At 35.0% G+C, this 16,343-nt stretch overlaps 2 protein-coding genes across 2 annotated transcripts; one reads left to right on the plus strand and one right to left on the minus strand.

The window, feature by feature from the left end:
* Positions 1-843: 843 nt before the first annotated feature.
* Positions 844-5,738, minus strand: pno1 (partner of NOB1 homolog). The gene is made up of 7 exons (XM_034017561.3): positions 5,407-5,738; positions 4,144-4,293; positions 3,571-3,654; positions 3,278-3,338; positions 2,687-2,804; positions 2,370-2,440; positions 844-1,288 (listed from the first exon to the last, which is right to left on the minus strand). Exons 1-7 carry the CDS (start codon positions 5,608-5,610, stop codon positions 1,221-1,223), a joined length of 756 nt encoding a protein of 251 aa, XP_033873452.1. The 5' UTR covers positions 5,611-5,738; the 3' UTR covers positions 844-1,220.
* Positions 5,739-6,138: 400 nt separating this feature from the next.
* Positions 6,139-16,343, plus strand: dnaaf10 (dynein axonemal assembly factor 10). The gene is made up of 8 exons (XM_034019056.3): positions 6,139-6,484; positions 9,875-9,975; positions 10,713-10,843; positions 11,514-11,615; positions 13,864-13,979; positions 14,449-14,583; positions 15,376-15,473; positions 15,720-16,343. The coding sequence occupies exons 1-8, from the start codon at positions 6,299-6,301 to the stop codon at positions 15,925-15,927; spliced, it is 1,077 nt and encodes a 358-aa protein (XP_033874947.1). The 5' UTR covers positions 6,139-6,298; the 3' UTR covers positions 15,928-16,343.

Here is a 16,343-nt window from a genome sequence, read left to right on the forward strand (position 1 = left end):
CATGTCTTGTTCTAGTATTGTGTGTGTGTTACTTGGCATGTCTTGTTCTAGACCGACTGAAGGAAGTTGTTCAGATTTGGGGCCACATTGTTTCATCTAGAATAGGTAGAAATTGCATACCCATAACCTAATTGATAGTTATTTTAAATCTGGTCCTGTCAAATGTAGGCCAGATTCCATTGTAACACTTTCCTGTCTAATTTGTAAAATAATTTGAAAAGCTTTTTAAACCTAGTTAAACTAGCAAAGAATACAAAGTATGTAGTTCACATTATCAATAGGTACTGGTCTAACTACAGCTTAAACACACTATTAATTAAAGCGCCCTGTAAGGGGAGCTTATATGAATCTGCTTATATGAATAGCCTTTACTTTTACCTTTTTAGATTAATTCAGAATATACAGGTATTTCATATACACTTCTATATCTGTGCCAATTTCAAGGAAACAGTTAATTTATTCCATTGTATATTTGGATATTTTATTGTAAAGAATTTTAATTAAGACATGGCTATTTCCTCAAATATAACCAAATCTAGTAATATTGCTCCACATCATCATTCCTCCACCCCCCCAAAAAAGAAAAAGTTGTTAGGAGTACAATACTGGCAACTGAATACAGTACAACTTTGAATTGTGAAGTAACAAGATAATTATGTATGAACAGGACTTCATGACATTTAACAAAATCAACACTAACATATTAGAAACCACATCTAAGGATTATAAATCATGTCCACAGGCTGAAGGTTATGCCATAGAAAGCACAGCAAATCAATTATAAACCCCTGAGCACAAACAAAATTCATTGGTCTGCAGCTCAAATTTGCATAACACCACAAATCATGGATCAGAAGCCATTCTTTATTCAGCAAGAATATACATATTAAGAGTCTAGGGAACAAAACATAACCATACATATTTCAGAATGTTCGTGTAATTTTATTTTTATTCCAGAGAATTATTCATTGATCACTCAATATTTAAAATTACACTGCAACACACAATGCTCATGAGTTAAATTGTCAGTAACTTAAATTATTATAGGGAAATAGACTGGGCAGGGTTAGTTATTATTGTCCATTTTACCACTTTGTCTGTCGAAGATAGAAAAATTGTGCAAAGTACAAACAAATGTCTGGCCCTACAGAGTTAATGCTGATCTTCGTTCAGTCCCAGCGAAAACATGGATGAGTTTTAAATGCGACACTCCTGAGATTTTAGAATCGTTCAGCTGCTCTGCTTGCCACTGCTCGAATGTTGCCATAAACTTTAGAAGGAGGGCTTCCTATGGGGGGAGGGGGGAACAATTTAATTAGTTATACTAACCCATGATGGGTTTTTGCTTTATGCAATACATTTAAAAAATTAAAAAATAAAAAACATGCATCTGTAAACAGCCTTGGGAACACAATTATTTATTGTATAGAGATACAAATTGCATAAAAGTGATATAGTTAAATATATTTTTTTATGTTAATACACTTACAACTAAGAGTTCCAGTACAACTATTTAAAGCAAAAAAATAGACATAGCCTCTACTACAATACGTGTCATCTCAATGTATGAGCCATCAGCAGTGATTCAAATAGCCTTTATTTGGATTAAATTGGCAAAAACTTCCAAGTGAGTTAAATGAGTGCTAAACAAGGGTTTTAACTTACTCTTTAATGTCTAGTGATTTTAAGGGGTAAGGAGCTTCAAATTTCATGTTTACTTTTTATTTCCCTTACTGTCTTATAGTGTTTGCAATTCTTCTGAGTGGTTATGGGTGCTGTCCAATACCAAGTTACCATTTCTCTCCTATCCTGCCTTCATTAGGGTTTGTTAATTTGAGGTTGTCTGAAGAGTCTATTCAAATCGCGTGACAATATAACCTTTCAATCATGCCCACTCTCTGTCTATATGTAGAGCAAGTTTAAATGGCTTGTGAAATTCAGTGCAGTCCTTAAAATACTCCAGACAACCTCAAAGGCAGGTAAAGGTGGATTTACAAAAATGCTAACTCAAAATGGATGTAACAGAAACCACTTAGAAAGATTGCAAACATAACCGTAATGTAAAAAAAGCATTTAAAATTACATTTGAAGCTACTCTCTTAATCACCCTTGTATTTTTTTTTTTTTACACATTTAAAACTTCAATTTACTCTGGTAATGCATCCTGGGATTGCTGTTATGTCAGTATAATTAGTATGGTACTTCCTGTGATGTGTCCAAGTTTTACGCCAATGATCTAGCAACATGTCATGTGACCAACACCCCTTTAATATATAAAGTGTATTCACTTAGTCTCTATCATGATAAAATGGAAGTCATATTTATGACAGATGCCATCAATAAAGGGGTTGCTACACAGTTTCTCTTACCTAAAATGAGATTACAGATTGCTGTCCGTGCCATCTTAATGTTCTGGAAAGACCCCAGTAGGTGTACTTTTCTGAAGAGAATTGAAAGAGTTGGGAAGGTTGAGATTACCACCAAGTATCCCCCCATTCTAAACACTGGATTACAATTTAAAAAAATAATAATAAATCACTCCCCCAGCTAGCTCAAGTTTTTTTTTTTTGTTCATTGTAGTTTATTTTGTTTATTATATGTTAGTAATCGAATTCCACTGGAATCAAATTTAGTTAACAAAAACAATGCTGCAACAAGATTTAAAAAAAGAAAGAAATGTACTTACGCATCAGCAAGAACTATTCTTGTCCTCGTCACGTTTTCAATTGTAAATTTAGTTTTTCCTCCTTTCCCTGCTATCCTTCCTATTGCTCTGGAAAGGTGATCTCCTTTCAGTGGTTTAACTTTAAAGTAATTGAAACACAGGTATTTTAGTACAAATCCAGCACCACTGAGAATATAAACACCACATGAAAAAGTAGGTCACTATGACACTGGCTACACCCACCACATTTAGAACAGCATTTTATAACAACTGAAAACAGATTACATATTGCAATAAGGAATGTCCATATCAAGTTTCATCACACATCCATTACTGTTCTAAATATATGCAAGTGACACAATCGTAGGATGCCTCAACTCCACACAGGAGGTGTCGGGGGCTACATTTACAGTAACAATCTGCAATTGTGCTTCTTTCTCCCCCAACATGATCAAGGTATATTGGCGATACCAATTTTCAAATAAACCCCATGTGTTATTCACAAGTTAGTCGAATGCTTTCATAGAATCAAACATCTGTGCAAGAAAACATATACAACTTGTATGTGCAAGCCCATGCAGAGTGTAATGGCTAAATCAGGCCAGTACTTACCATCTGTGACATCAAAAGTTTCTAAAAAGAGGTCATCCAATCTGATAAGAGCAAGAGCATCCTGTATAATACACAAAGTTCTGTTAAAATGAATTGCACTTAGCAAGACTGAGACTTTAGGGTTTTACACATGTTCAGCATTTACACAGTTTTAAAGCATGTATGGAACAAATGGCATGGTTTCCACAAAATGCAAACAATTATAGTAATGGTGAATCAATAAAACAGCAATAAGAATTGGTTTTTTTCATTGCCATAAAAAAAAAAAAAAAACGTACTGGTTACAAACTCACCTCAACTTGAAATCCTAAAAGAAATGCTTTTACAAAGTCTGTAGCTTTTGTTAGTGAACTTATGTCTTGTGTTTCCTTACAAGTCTGGAGGAGGAAAGAGACCAATTAAATACAATTACCAACCACTGATGGGGTGGTTTTCAACTACCCATTGCACATTTATCAGCAGTAATAGACAGCAAATCAAAAACATTGTACACAGTATAAGACTCTGCTTGACATTTTAGGAAATAATGAAACTGATAAATGCAATATACTAAACTTGGGAGTTTTTGCAAAATGCATATGCATGTACCCCTGGTGGCAGGGATATATCCGATTAAGAGGACATCATGTAAATTAACATGGGGAAATCTGTCTAACCTCAGCTGTTTTATAGACATGTATCTTTTGGGGATTCACTTTGGCAACTTAAACAGTTTGTTAAAGCAAGTGTATTTGTATGCAAGATTAATAATCTATAACTGCACAATTAACAACATGAACTGTCTGCAGTTGCCAACAGTTTTATGTACAATCTGTTTTGATGTTTTATTGTGCCTGTTTAAATGAAATGTACAAAAAAATACCTACTTTAATTTCAACGTTTCTTGTTTTCAGGTTGAATCTGATTTGTAGCTGCAAGTGTTCAACGATGGGCGTGTAAATTTTCAGCCAGTTTTCTTTCAACGGGGTATACCGATGTGAAGGCACGGCGATTTTACGCATATCATCAGAACCATCCTAAAACACAAACAGTGGTGGATATTAAGGCCAGTAATTGAAACACAACACAAATAATTTAGAGACCAATTTACAGTTTATTGTCATTGTCACAGAATTGTAAGCCAGGCACTATTCAACCATCTTGAGCAGATCATCTTAATGGCGGTGCGTAGCAAACCAACAGGTACAACTTATGAGGTAGCAGACTGTGTCACATTCCTAAAGTTGACACTGAACAAGCAAAAAAAAAACTAAATCTGCCACCATGTGATTTTTTTTTGTTTGTTTTTACTGCATTATTTTCTCATTCTTAACAATATTGTTGTGATGGCATCAGTCTATGGGTCAAACTTATTGAGATTTTGATCTATTACAAATGATAATATTACAAATCTAGAAAGAATCCCGCAAATAATGTTTAAATAACAGTTTTGGGTTTTTTTTTTGTAAAGTTATTTAATCTTTGAAAAAGAGCAAAACAGCTGGGCCGATGTTAAACTCGGGCAGCAGTGTGGAGTAGTGGTTAGGGCTCTGGACTCTTGACCGGAGGGTTGTGGGTTCAATCCCCAGTGGGGGACACTGCTGTTGTACCCTTGAGCAAGGTACTTTACCTAGATTGCTCCAGTAAAAACCCAACTGTATAAATGGGTAATTGTATGTAAAAATAATGTGATATCTGTATAATGTGAAATAATGTATAATGTGATCTGTTGTAACAATTGTAAGTCGCCCTGGATAAGGGCGTCTGCTAAGAAATAAATAATAATAATAATAATAATAAACTCGACAAACTCAATTTGTTTGGACGATGGCAAGTTCCACACTCATGACGATACAGTTTTAAAACAAGGGTCATAATATATGTTAATTATTGTTTATTATTATTATTTATTTATTTTTTTAAATGCCGTATTTCACCGATATGGTCGATCATTACATCGGCCACCAGTCCAAGGCTGCCCCAGAAAAATGAATAATTCACGTGACAAAAATGTCCTTTCTTTATTTATAAACTACACTCAACCATGTAACTAAGTGACAGTCCCGTTAGAATACTCATTTTTTATTTGTTTTTCTCTAGAAATAGATATGATTTTTCTCTAGAAACAGATATGATAAAAGGCTACTTACTAGCTTGTCACCAGAAATTGGTGGAAATTCGGGTCTCTTGGCTGCACCGTGAACCTCAGTTTCCATCTGACCGTCCTCCAGTTTTCGCTTACGCTTGCTGTTGGATTTCTTAGATTTCACACTTTTAAATTCTTCGTTTGCATTCTGGCTATCTATGCCTGGACTCGCTGCAGCTCTTTCTTTTACAGATATGTCCACTTCCATTGTATTTTTTTTTCTTAACTAAAGATGATGATACTAAAATCTCCTGTGTTCTTTAAACCACGTTGCAATTAAACATGTGGTTCGACACCATGTTGCGAAAGGACCTTAACGTACCAATCAACTTCCTTACACATCTTTCACAAATACGTCATCATCCAAAGACCCTAAGGTTAAAGTTCAATCCCAACAACAGCGATCCTGGCAACTTTGTGCCTTATATGAACACAAACAATGAGTATAATAAGATATAATGCATTTATAAAATATATATGAAAGGTACATTTGATTTACTCAACAAATAATTGAATTACTGTTTGTGCCTGGGATGGGAGCGAATTATTATGTGGCTACGGAGAATGCCTGACCTCCATACATAAAGTTAGAAGTAAATGAAAAAAAAAATCATATATATTATATATATATATATATATATATATATATATATATATATATATATATATATATATATATATATATATAGCAATTATTACTTGTGTCCTTCATTCTTTTCTATTATCAGGCAGCTGATAATGATCCCGTGGGGTCCTCACAGCTTGTGTTTTGCTACTTGAAATACAACGCAAATATAATTTAAGGGTTTGAAGTGTTCTTCAGAAACTGTGCTGTAAGGCTTTATTTTTTTTACATTATTTTTTTTTTATACAGTGTACTACATCATAGAGAAGCAATGTCGACCCCATTGGAGAAGCCACAGATTATATCTCACATTCAGAAAAGTTTGAACTATACGGTTTTTGACAGCAAATGGATCCCCTGCAGCGCAAAGTTTGTATGCATGGGAAACTTTCCAAGAGGTACAGGAGTGATACAGATCTACGAGGTTCAACACGGGGAGGTTCAGCTTATCAAAGAGGTTTGATACGTATTTTTTGTATTTGTTTTATCTGGTGCAGGAACTTTGCGAAATTAATATGGGATACGATACTGAATGGTAATATTCTAGAAACAAGTGGTTGGTTGCCATGGCAATAGCGTATAGTTTTCCAACGGTCTGACGTTAGTTACTTATTTCCCCATTTGGAGGCTGAAGTTAGTTACTTATTTGCACAATTACGTATTGAATATTAGCTCACATTCTAGTAAGGGAAAATCACATCGATGGTTGTGCAACCTTAGGTAGGGTATTTTTTTGAAGCTTGAACATTTATCTTCAGAATAAAGTAAATGTCAGAGTTGCACAAGTAGGCATTCACAAGCCATGCTATGATTTTATTTATATATATATATATATATATATATATATATATATATATATATATATATATATATATATATATATATATATAAATGGGTGCCTATAGAAAGTCTTCACCCCTTGAACTTTAACTTTTTAAACATTTTGTTGTGTTAGTGTCTCAGAGTTTCATGCATTTAAATGAGGATTTGTCCACTTATCTACACACCATACTCCACACTGTTAAGGGGGAAAAAAAGTTTTTATTGAGAAAAAATACAAAACTGAAAGATCATAATTGGTCTCGACCCCCCTGAGTTAATACTTGGTGGAAGCACCTTGGCAGAAATTACAGCTGTGAGTGTGTTGGGATAGGTCTCTACCAACTTTGCACACCTAGATTTGGCAAAATGTGACTATTCTTCTTTACAAAACTGTTCAAGCTCTGTCAAGTTCCTTGGGGTGAGTTAATGGACAGCAATCTTCAAGTCAAGCCACAAATTTTCGATTGGATTTAGGTTGGGTCTCTGACTGGGCCACTCAAGGACATTTACATTTTTGCTCCTTAGCCACTCCAGTGTAGCTTTGGCTGTGTGCTTTGGGTGATGTGCTGTGTTGGGTTTGCGCCAAACATAACGCTTTTCATTTAGGCCAAAAAGTTCAATTTTACTTTCGTCAGACCACAAAACTTTTTGCCACATGGCTACAGAATCTCCTGAGTGTTTTTTTGCATACTTCAAACAGGATTCAAGATGGGGTTTCTTGAGTAATGGCTTCCTTCTTGCCACCCTACCATACAGGCCAGATTTGTGGAGTGCTTGGGATATTGTTGTCACATGCACACTTTGACCAGTCTTGGCTATAAAAGCCTGTAGCTCTTTCAAAGTTGCCATTGGCTTGGTAGCCTCTCTGATCAGTCTCCTTCTTGCTCGGTCATCCAGTCTGGAGGGACGGTCTGAGCTAGGCGGGGTTTTGGTGGTGCCATACACCTTCCACTTCTTCGTCTTGACCGTGCTCCAAGGAATATTCAAGGCCTTTGATATTTTTTATACCCATCCCCTGATTTGTGCCTTTCAATAACGTTGTCCCAGAGTTCTTTTGAAAGCGCCTTGGTGCTGATGGTTGAGTCTTTGCTTTGAAATGCGCTACCCAGCAGAGGGAACCTACAGGAACTGTTGAATTTATCCTGAAATCATGTAAATCACTACAATTTAACACAGGTGGAGGCCACTTAACTTGGTATGTGATTTTGAAGGCGATTGGTTACACCTGAGCTAATTTAGGATTGCTATTACAAAGGGGGGTGGACACTTATCCAACCAAGCTATTTCAGTTTTTATTTTTAATTAATTTTCTACAAATTTCAAGAATATTTTTTTTCACTTGGATGTTGTGGGGTAGGATGTGTAGATAAATAAAAAAAAAGAAACTATTTTAATGCATTTTAATTCCAGACTATAAGGCAACAAAAGGTGAACATTTTCAAAGCGGGTGTAGACTTTCTATAGGCACTGTATATATAATTGTTAGCGATTAGGCTGTCTCCCTAGGTTCACCTCTGTACAGAGACGGTATCCTGCGTTAGCTGTCGTTTTTTTTTTTACCAGCTAGCTTGTCGTGCCACAGAGACACTGCTAGTGTTAAGGGCTTTTTAGCTGCACTGTGCTGTTGATTTGGCAGGAGCCTTTTCAACCGGAATTTATGCTGAGTGCCTTTTGCCATTGCTGTGTCTGCTTTAGTGTCACTGCCAACGAAGGCTACTAGATTTTTCGAGTTAGTAGGTGATCTGCAACACCTGTCTGTTCAACAGTGCATGCTTGCAGCTTTCAGGTCTTCACCTGCGCGGCACTTCTCTTGGTACCAGAGCTGGTATCAGTGACCTGGTTCGGTACCAGAGTCGTTACCAAACCCCTTGCTCGGCACGAGGTTGGTATCAGCGACCTTGTTCGGTACGGGACCGGTACCAGTGACTCGATTTTGTTATTGGGGTTGGTACCAGTGACTCCGTTTCGTTATTGGAGTCGGTACCAGATTAGGTACCAGTGACCTTGTTCAGTACCGAGGTCGGTGCCAATCATCTGGTTGAAACCAGATTCGGTACCTGAACTGGTATCAACGGCTCGGTTTTGGCACCAAGACCATTACCAGTGCTCCATTCTTGTGCACAACAGTTCTCAGCACTCCAGTTAGCGTTGCTGTCTGTTTTTTTGTGCGCATATATGGCATGGCTGAACTGTTCATTTCAACCTTGCACCATGCCTGGGTTTCACCCTAGAGCTGCTTGCAAAAGGAACATTTCGGCAGAGGATAAGCACGACGGGTGCACCCACTGCCTGGAAAGGGAGCAATTCAAGATGGCAGCTTTTGTGTGTCTTGTGATCATTTCTCTAAGATGACGTTGAAAGCAGGCTGTCCCGCTGTTCTAGGAACCGCTCTGCCTCTCTGACACCAGCACAACATCCAGACTCGCCCCATTCATCCCCTTCAGTGTGGTTAAGAGAGACCCCCCTCCCTGTTATGCCGGGAGCTAGGAAGCAACCCTCTCGGGGTAGGAGCAGGACTAAGAGCCTGCGATCCTATAGATCCTCCATCGGCGCTGTAAACGTTATTGAACCATGTTTGTCCACTATTATTCATTATTATACTTAACATCGTTATCTGAAACTGTATTTGACTTTTTTTTTAAATTATGATTTCTTTATTACTATTTATGTTTCTATTTCTATGTTTCTATTTTTTTGTTAATTTGACAACTAAGTACTAGGGAACTTTACACAGAATCATAGATACAGACTCCAAAAAAATAAAATGTCTGTCTCTCTTTTTATTTATTTATCAATTTATTTTTTTTTTGTCTGACCTCCTGCTGGGAAGTTCCGAGATGCAATGATGTTCATTTTAAAGTAATACCACAATAAATAAAATAGTTCTGACACTAACTCAAGAATAAAAATTACTTTATTGTTAAGATAGACAAAATTACTGGTCTAGTATATTTACATTTTTTAAAAAAAAATTTTTATTCCCCTCCAAATCTGTCTTGTTAATATGTGTGTATATGTTTTACAGATTGAAAAAGCCAAGCCTTTTAAATGTGGCACGTTTGGAGCAACTTCACTACAACAGAGGCATTTAGCAACTGGGGATTTTGGAGGAAACCTTAATATTTGGTAAGTGGCAGAAATTCAGACTGTCTTTAGTTTTTCAATGGTAAATAACTACACTAGTCTTTCACATTTGTTACTCATAGACACTAAACACATAAAGTATGTCTCAGCCTTGCTGTGAATATACAGGAGTATAGTTGGTTAGAAAATACCATCCAGCATGTTAGTTGTTCAGTGGTTTTTGTTGTATTGAAAAACCACCATCCCCATGAATTGTAATAATGAAAACCCACAGTTTGCATTGTAACACAGAATACTTTTTGGTTTGAATTCAATTATTTGTTGACTTTTCAGTGGGACTCTATCCTATGTATGAATGTAATATTCACTAGCTATCACACCTGGACAATAATTTGGTATATGTAGGCTACATTTTTTTTTTAGTAAATGCTTTCTTCTAGCCAGAATAAATCCATTTGAACTATGGATAAAGTGCAGCACAGTACAGGGTTAATTATCCGGGAATCTGTTAATCGGATTGTCAGTTAACAGTACCGTGACCAGGTTGTGCAGGCTACAAAGGATTGCAATTGACATGTTCAAAACAATTCAACTTTGTTATATTCAGGTTATGTCAGTAATCTAGATCATAAACTAACAAGACTGCTAACTCCTCATTTGTCTTATTACTTAAACAAGTGACTTGTCCTTCTTGATGTCATCATGAACAGAAAAGTTATTTCTAATTTTATTAAATACCATTTTTTTGTTGTTGTTGTTTTTGTTTTTTTTATAAACAGGAACCTTGAAGCTCCAGAGATCCCAGTTTATTCAGTGAAAGCACATACAGAAATTGTAAACACTATTGATGGTGTAGGAGGTCTGGGTATTGGGGATGGAGCTCCTGAAATTGTAACTGGGAGCAGAGATGGTAAATAAACTCTGGTTTTGAGTATGATTATCCAAATGTTTGAAACTGTAATTCAATTTAGTCAATTGTGACAGAGAACGAATGAGTCTTGGTTATAACTCTCCCTCCTGACCTGTAAGGGCACTGTGTAAAGGGAACAGAGTGCCCCGGACAACTATAAAACTATAATTGTACCGTGAGTGTTTGTGTGTTTTGTCATGTCTAATTATATACTTGTTTGTTTATTAGACGGCTAACGCGTACCGGGAGCTGTCGCTTAAGGCCAGCCCCAACACTTCACAACTGTACACAAATAAATTGTATTTCACCACTTGCACGTTAACACTCACTCTGGACTTGTGATAGTGTGTGTGTCTTTGTGTGTGTTATACTGTTGTTATTATTTCGGGACTGTAAACCCTTCATTTGGAACAGTGCAATACACATTGCTGTGTATTGCCTGGGATTATTCTTTGCAGTCGCCAGACTGACATTATAAAATTAAACGTGTTTGGATTGTCAACTTTGTTGTCTGTCTTCTGTTTCATAATCACATCACCTGCACACTGCAAACCACTTTGCCACACCAACATACCAAGTTTAACTTTCCTGTTCTTTAAAAGTGTTCCAATGATATCTGATTCGAGCTGTGATAGAACAGTAATTATATTTATTTTCTTTTTCAACACAGGGACAGTAAAGGTGTGGGACCCAAGGCAGAAAGACACCCCTGTTGCTAATATGGAACCAATAGAAGGAGAAACAAAGAGAGACTGCTGGACTGTAGCATTTGGTATGCAGTGTAGTATTTTATTCAAAGAAAACACTTGATTATATTATAGCATTATAAAAGGTATTGAAATTAAGTGGTATCAACGGAAAGGTTGATTAGGTGACTCACTATTTGCTAACTGTGCCTCTTGGGCTGAAACCAAAACTTTTTATATTGGCTATTTCTGTTAAACACATTTTTCCTCTCCTCTAATACAGTCGCAGACAAAAGTATTGGCACCGCGTGCTCATTGTACCATAATTCAATGTAACAGATTATGGACAACTACACTCTAACCACTTTTTAATAAAACAAAAAGCGAAATACACAATTTCTAGTAATTTAACAAATAATCATTATCAAAAAACAAACAAACATTTCATTGGTTCATGACCAAAGTTTAGTATTTCGCATAGCCTTCTTTTGCTCTTATTACGTCTTTCAGATGTTTATGATCATTCTTAACCAGTATCTTGTTGGTGAAATCTAGGCTTGGTTCCTTCAGTTCAGCTTGGCTACAGCTTTTTTTTTCAGTCAGTGCAAAGCATTTCTATTTGGATTGAGACCTGGTGATTGCGAAGGCCGTTTCAGAACATTTGTCTTCATTGTCTTCAAGAATTTCAGAGTTTGTTCAATCAATCAATCAATCAATCAATCAATCAATCAACCTTTATTTAATATAGCGCCTTCCACAAAAGCGCTTTACATGGCTAAAATAGAAAATACAAGCAGGAAATACAATAATCACAGTAAAGGAAAATACATGAGCAGGAGAGTAAATGCATAAATAGATAAAACAAGTAAATAAAAACAAGATCAAGAAAATAATAAGAATGCAATGAAATTAAATGCATAAGTAAGTAGATAAAACATGTAAATAAAAACAAGATCAGTGAAACAATAAAACCATAGACAATAAAAGAAAACAATCATTTTAAGATACAAAAGATAGATTATAAAAATGTGTAAGGCTTTGTAGGTTATAAGCAGAAGCTTATAACCTACAAAGCCTTATGTAAGGCTTTGTAGGTTATAAGCAGAAGCTTAAAATCAGCCTGAAACCGAACTGGAAGCCAATATAGGGCTGCCAATACCTGTGTAATATGGTCATACTTTCTTGTTTTAGTTAAAATCCTGGCAGCAGCATTTTGTACAAGTTGCAAACGGGATAAAACTTGACTTGGAATGCTGGGGAATAGACAATACAATAATCAATTCTAGATGTTACAAAGGCATGTGTAGTGAAAGAGAACGTCTTATTTTGGCAATATTTCTAAGATGAAAGAAAGATACATTAGCTGTATGCTTTGGGTCATTGCCGTGTTGGAAGATAAACTGTCTGCCAATCAACTTATGAGCATTTGGTATCATTGTACTTTGTAGAATGTTTTGATACATTCAATATTCAATCACATGAATGTCTCCAGTTACTTAAATTTAAGTTTATTTTATGAATTTTCTTTAAAAGTTGTTTACTGCGAGGTCTGTGTGCATCCGTAGTTTCATCTGTTAATCTTTGGATTTTTTTTTTTGTTAGCTGCTCGGACGATTCTTCTATCTCCACATTTCCTTGATACTGCTCTGCAGTCATTTCATTTGTTGTAATTTGCTATGAGTGCTTTACTCAAACATAAATCCAACTCCTTTGTCTTGACCATCATCTGCTGTGTTACATCTTTTCTGGTCATTGACTTTATAATGCAGCTTTGTTACTGTTTAATGGTTTTTAATCAATTAATATATATTTTAAATTAGTTCTATTACATTTGTACAGGTGTTTAATGTAAAGGTGCCAATACCTTTATCATGAAAACATATTTTAAATTGCTTAAGTGCATGTTAGTTTTTTTTTTAGTTTTTTTATAAAGGTTGTTTGCTAATCTACCAGAAATTGTGTATGTTGGTCTTTGTCATAGTAATTAGTGGCTAATGTTCATTAAATGCTTGTATTTAACATATTTTCTTGAATTATATATTATATATAAAATGTAGGGTGCCAATACTTTTGTCTGTGACTGTACATTGAGTCGGTTAAAAGACTGTGCTTAAAATATCTGGTTATTTTTTAATGTCTTTCCATATTTAGATTGAGGTTGTGCTTCTACATCTTTTACAGACATCAATACCATTCTATTATGTTAATCGTCACTTAACAAGTGTTTAAAAAGGCTTGCATATTGCTAATCAGAACTTTATCAGAATGTAAATCTTTACTAAATCCAGGTTCTGGAAAGGTTCAAGAAAAAATGACTTTTGGTACTTTCACTAGGTAATGCCTCCAATGACCAGGATCGATGCGTCTGTGCTGGGTATGACAATGGCGATATTAAACTTTTTGATCTGAGGAACATGTCAGTAAGATGGGAAACAAACATAAAAAATGGGGTAAGAAGCTACATGAGAGTATAGAGTTGGTGTTCACAACTGTTATACACAAAGGTCCAATATAAGTGACTGCTGTTTGGAGTAAGTCAAACGGAAACATGGATAAGAGTTTTACTTTGTCACTCTCAAGAAAACACCATAATTTTAGTGAGAAACACTTGTATAATTCTGTAAAGTGTGTTGAATAATATTAAAAATATAAAACTATCAACAACAATATAATTATAGCATCCTTAAGTTGTTTCTAGCTGATTTTATACTATTACATTTGTTTTATTACTCTCAGAATCTTTTTTTTCAGGGCCCATGTTTTTCAAATGCTTTGTCTCATTTCCTGTTGGAGTTTATGCCTCCAGTAACTCTGAAAGTGCTCTCTGTAATGTTATGTTTCCACAGTAAACTAATTTTCCTTTTAATCTCGCACTAATTGTATTTTGTATTATTTTTTTTATTCATTTTAAATTTCCAGGTATGTTGCGTTGAGTTTGACAGGAAAGACATCAATATGAACAAACTTGTTGCCACATCACTAGAAGGAAAATTTCATGTTTTCGACATGAGGACCCAACACCCAACCAAAGGTTTTGCTTCAGTCTCTGAAAAGGTAATTAACTTAAGGGAGATTTTGGATTTCCTGTTGGAAAATGTGTCAAAGATTATTTAATGTTTTAAGATATAAAAAAAAGTTTTCTTTAGCGTTTTCATAGCTGGAAATATTTGCCAGCATGTTGATTACCATGTGGAATGACGCCAGAAAGTACATTAGGCAGTAGAAATGACAGTGAAAGCATTTTCATAATTACTTTATGGAAATGTTGTTCAATTAAGTATTGTGGGTTGCCATACAATAATGTTAATTCACTTAGAACTTCTGTAATAAATTATGTTTTTTTTTTTTTTTCTTTTGCCAACAGTCAAAACAGAAAATATTTAGATTTCTGATAAAAAATCGGTAACTTTCAGAACTGAACAGTGTTATTTCTGAAGTAATCTAAATATGGCATAAGGGTAGAAAAATGTTTTAAAAATCTATATGTACTTTTTAATACTTACTTTCTTTCAGAAAATGTGGTAAAACAGCCAGGATTTTAAAGAACTTTATTACATTTAATTATTTTGATGCAATACCAGTTGACGTTTTCCAGAAAAATGCTGCCTTTCAAATATTAGTTTTTACAAGACTGACTACAAATTAGTTTTAAATGCTCTTTAATTGGATTTTCTTTTTACTATTGTAATGTGCTTTATGTATGAAAGTTCAAATGGAAACATGGATAAAGTGAAACTCCTGTCAGCGTTAAAATTAGGAATTTGAAATAAAATCTAGTAATTAGATTTTTCTACATAGAAGATTTTCACTTTGTAATTTTATTATGTTCCACCTTTTTTCCCTAAGGCCCATAAATCTACTGTCTGGCAGGCAAGGCACTTGCCACAGAACAGAGACATCTTTATGACGGCAGGGGGAGCAGGAGGCCTTCATCTTTGGAAATAGTAAGTATACATTACAGGTTCCAAATTTAAACATGCATATTTCTTTAGTTTACTTTGTGAGCAATGGTTTGTTTTTAAGTGTAGTGTACAAGGAGGTAAACATTCCAAATTCCTATAACTGGTGAGGCCTGTGATGATGTATCATTTCAGTTAACTACGAAACACATACCGCTTCCTTAAATGTTTAAACTAAACTGATCAGCCACTGAATTAATTATAAGTAACCTTTTTTTTTTTTTTTTTAAGTGAGTATCCAGCTCAAAGAAGTAAGAAGGATGCAGATGAGATTGAAATGGGAGTTGCAGGGTCTGCCAGTCTTCTGCAGAATGTCACTTTGTCAACGCAGCCTATTGCAAGTCTAGACTGGAGTCCTGATAAACAGGGTCTCTGTGTCTGCTCAGCCTTTGACCAAACTGTAAGGGTCCTTATTGTTACCAAACTCAACAGAGTTTAGAGTGTTACAATGCAAAGTGTGTTTATTTAAGCTGTATTCATTTTTATTATTATTATTTTTTTTTAAAAATCTTAAGTAAGCTCGTTAGAAGCACACAATATCTTAATCAATAATGAGAAGGCATTTTGTTACTTTTTGATGTTTACTTTTTTCCATGCACACAATACATTTGTAAACCATACAACCTGTACATAATAGAAACCTATATAATAGTTACATGATCACATGCTTTAACTTATCTAAAAAGATCATTAACATTTAACATCCTCTTTGTTCTGTTTTTGAGTACTTTTATAAAAGCATAAATTACATAAAATATGAACTGTAGTGGAAAACTGTATAAGTGATAGTTAAAGTTTAATTTGTGATTTAATTTTTTTTTTTTTATTGTCAGTAAATAAAGTATTTTCTCGTGA

This window comes from Acipenser ruthenus, chromosome 6 (assembly GCF_902713425.1).
Source record: "Acipenser ruthenus chromosome 6, fAciRut3.2 maternal haplotype, whole genome shotgun sequence".
NCBI classification, from domain to species: domain Eukaryota; kingdom Metazoa; phylum Chordata; class Actinopteri; order Acipenseriformes; family Acipenseridae; genus Acipenser; species Acipenser ruthenus.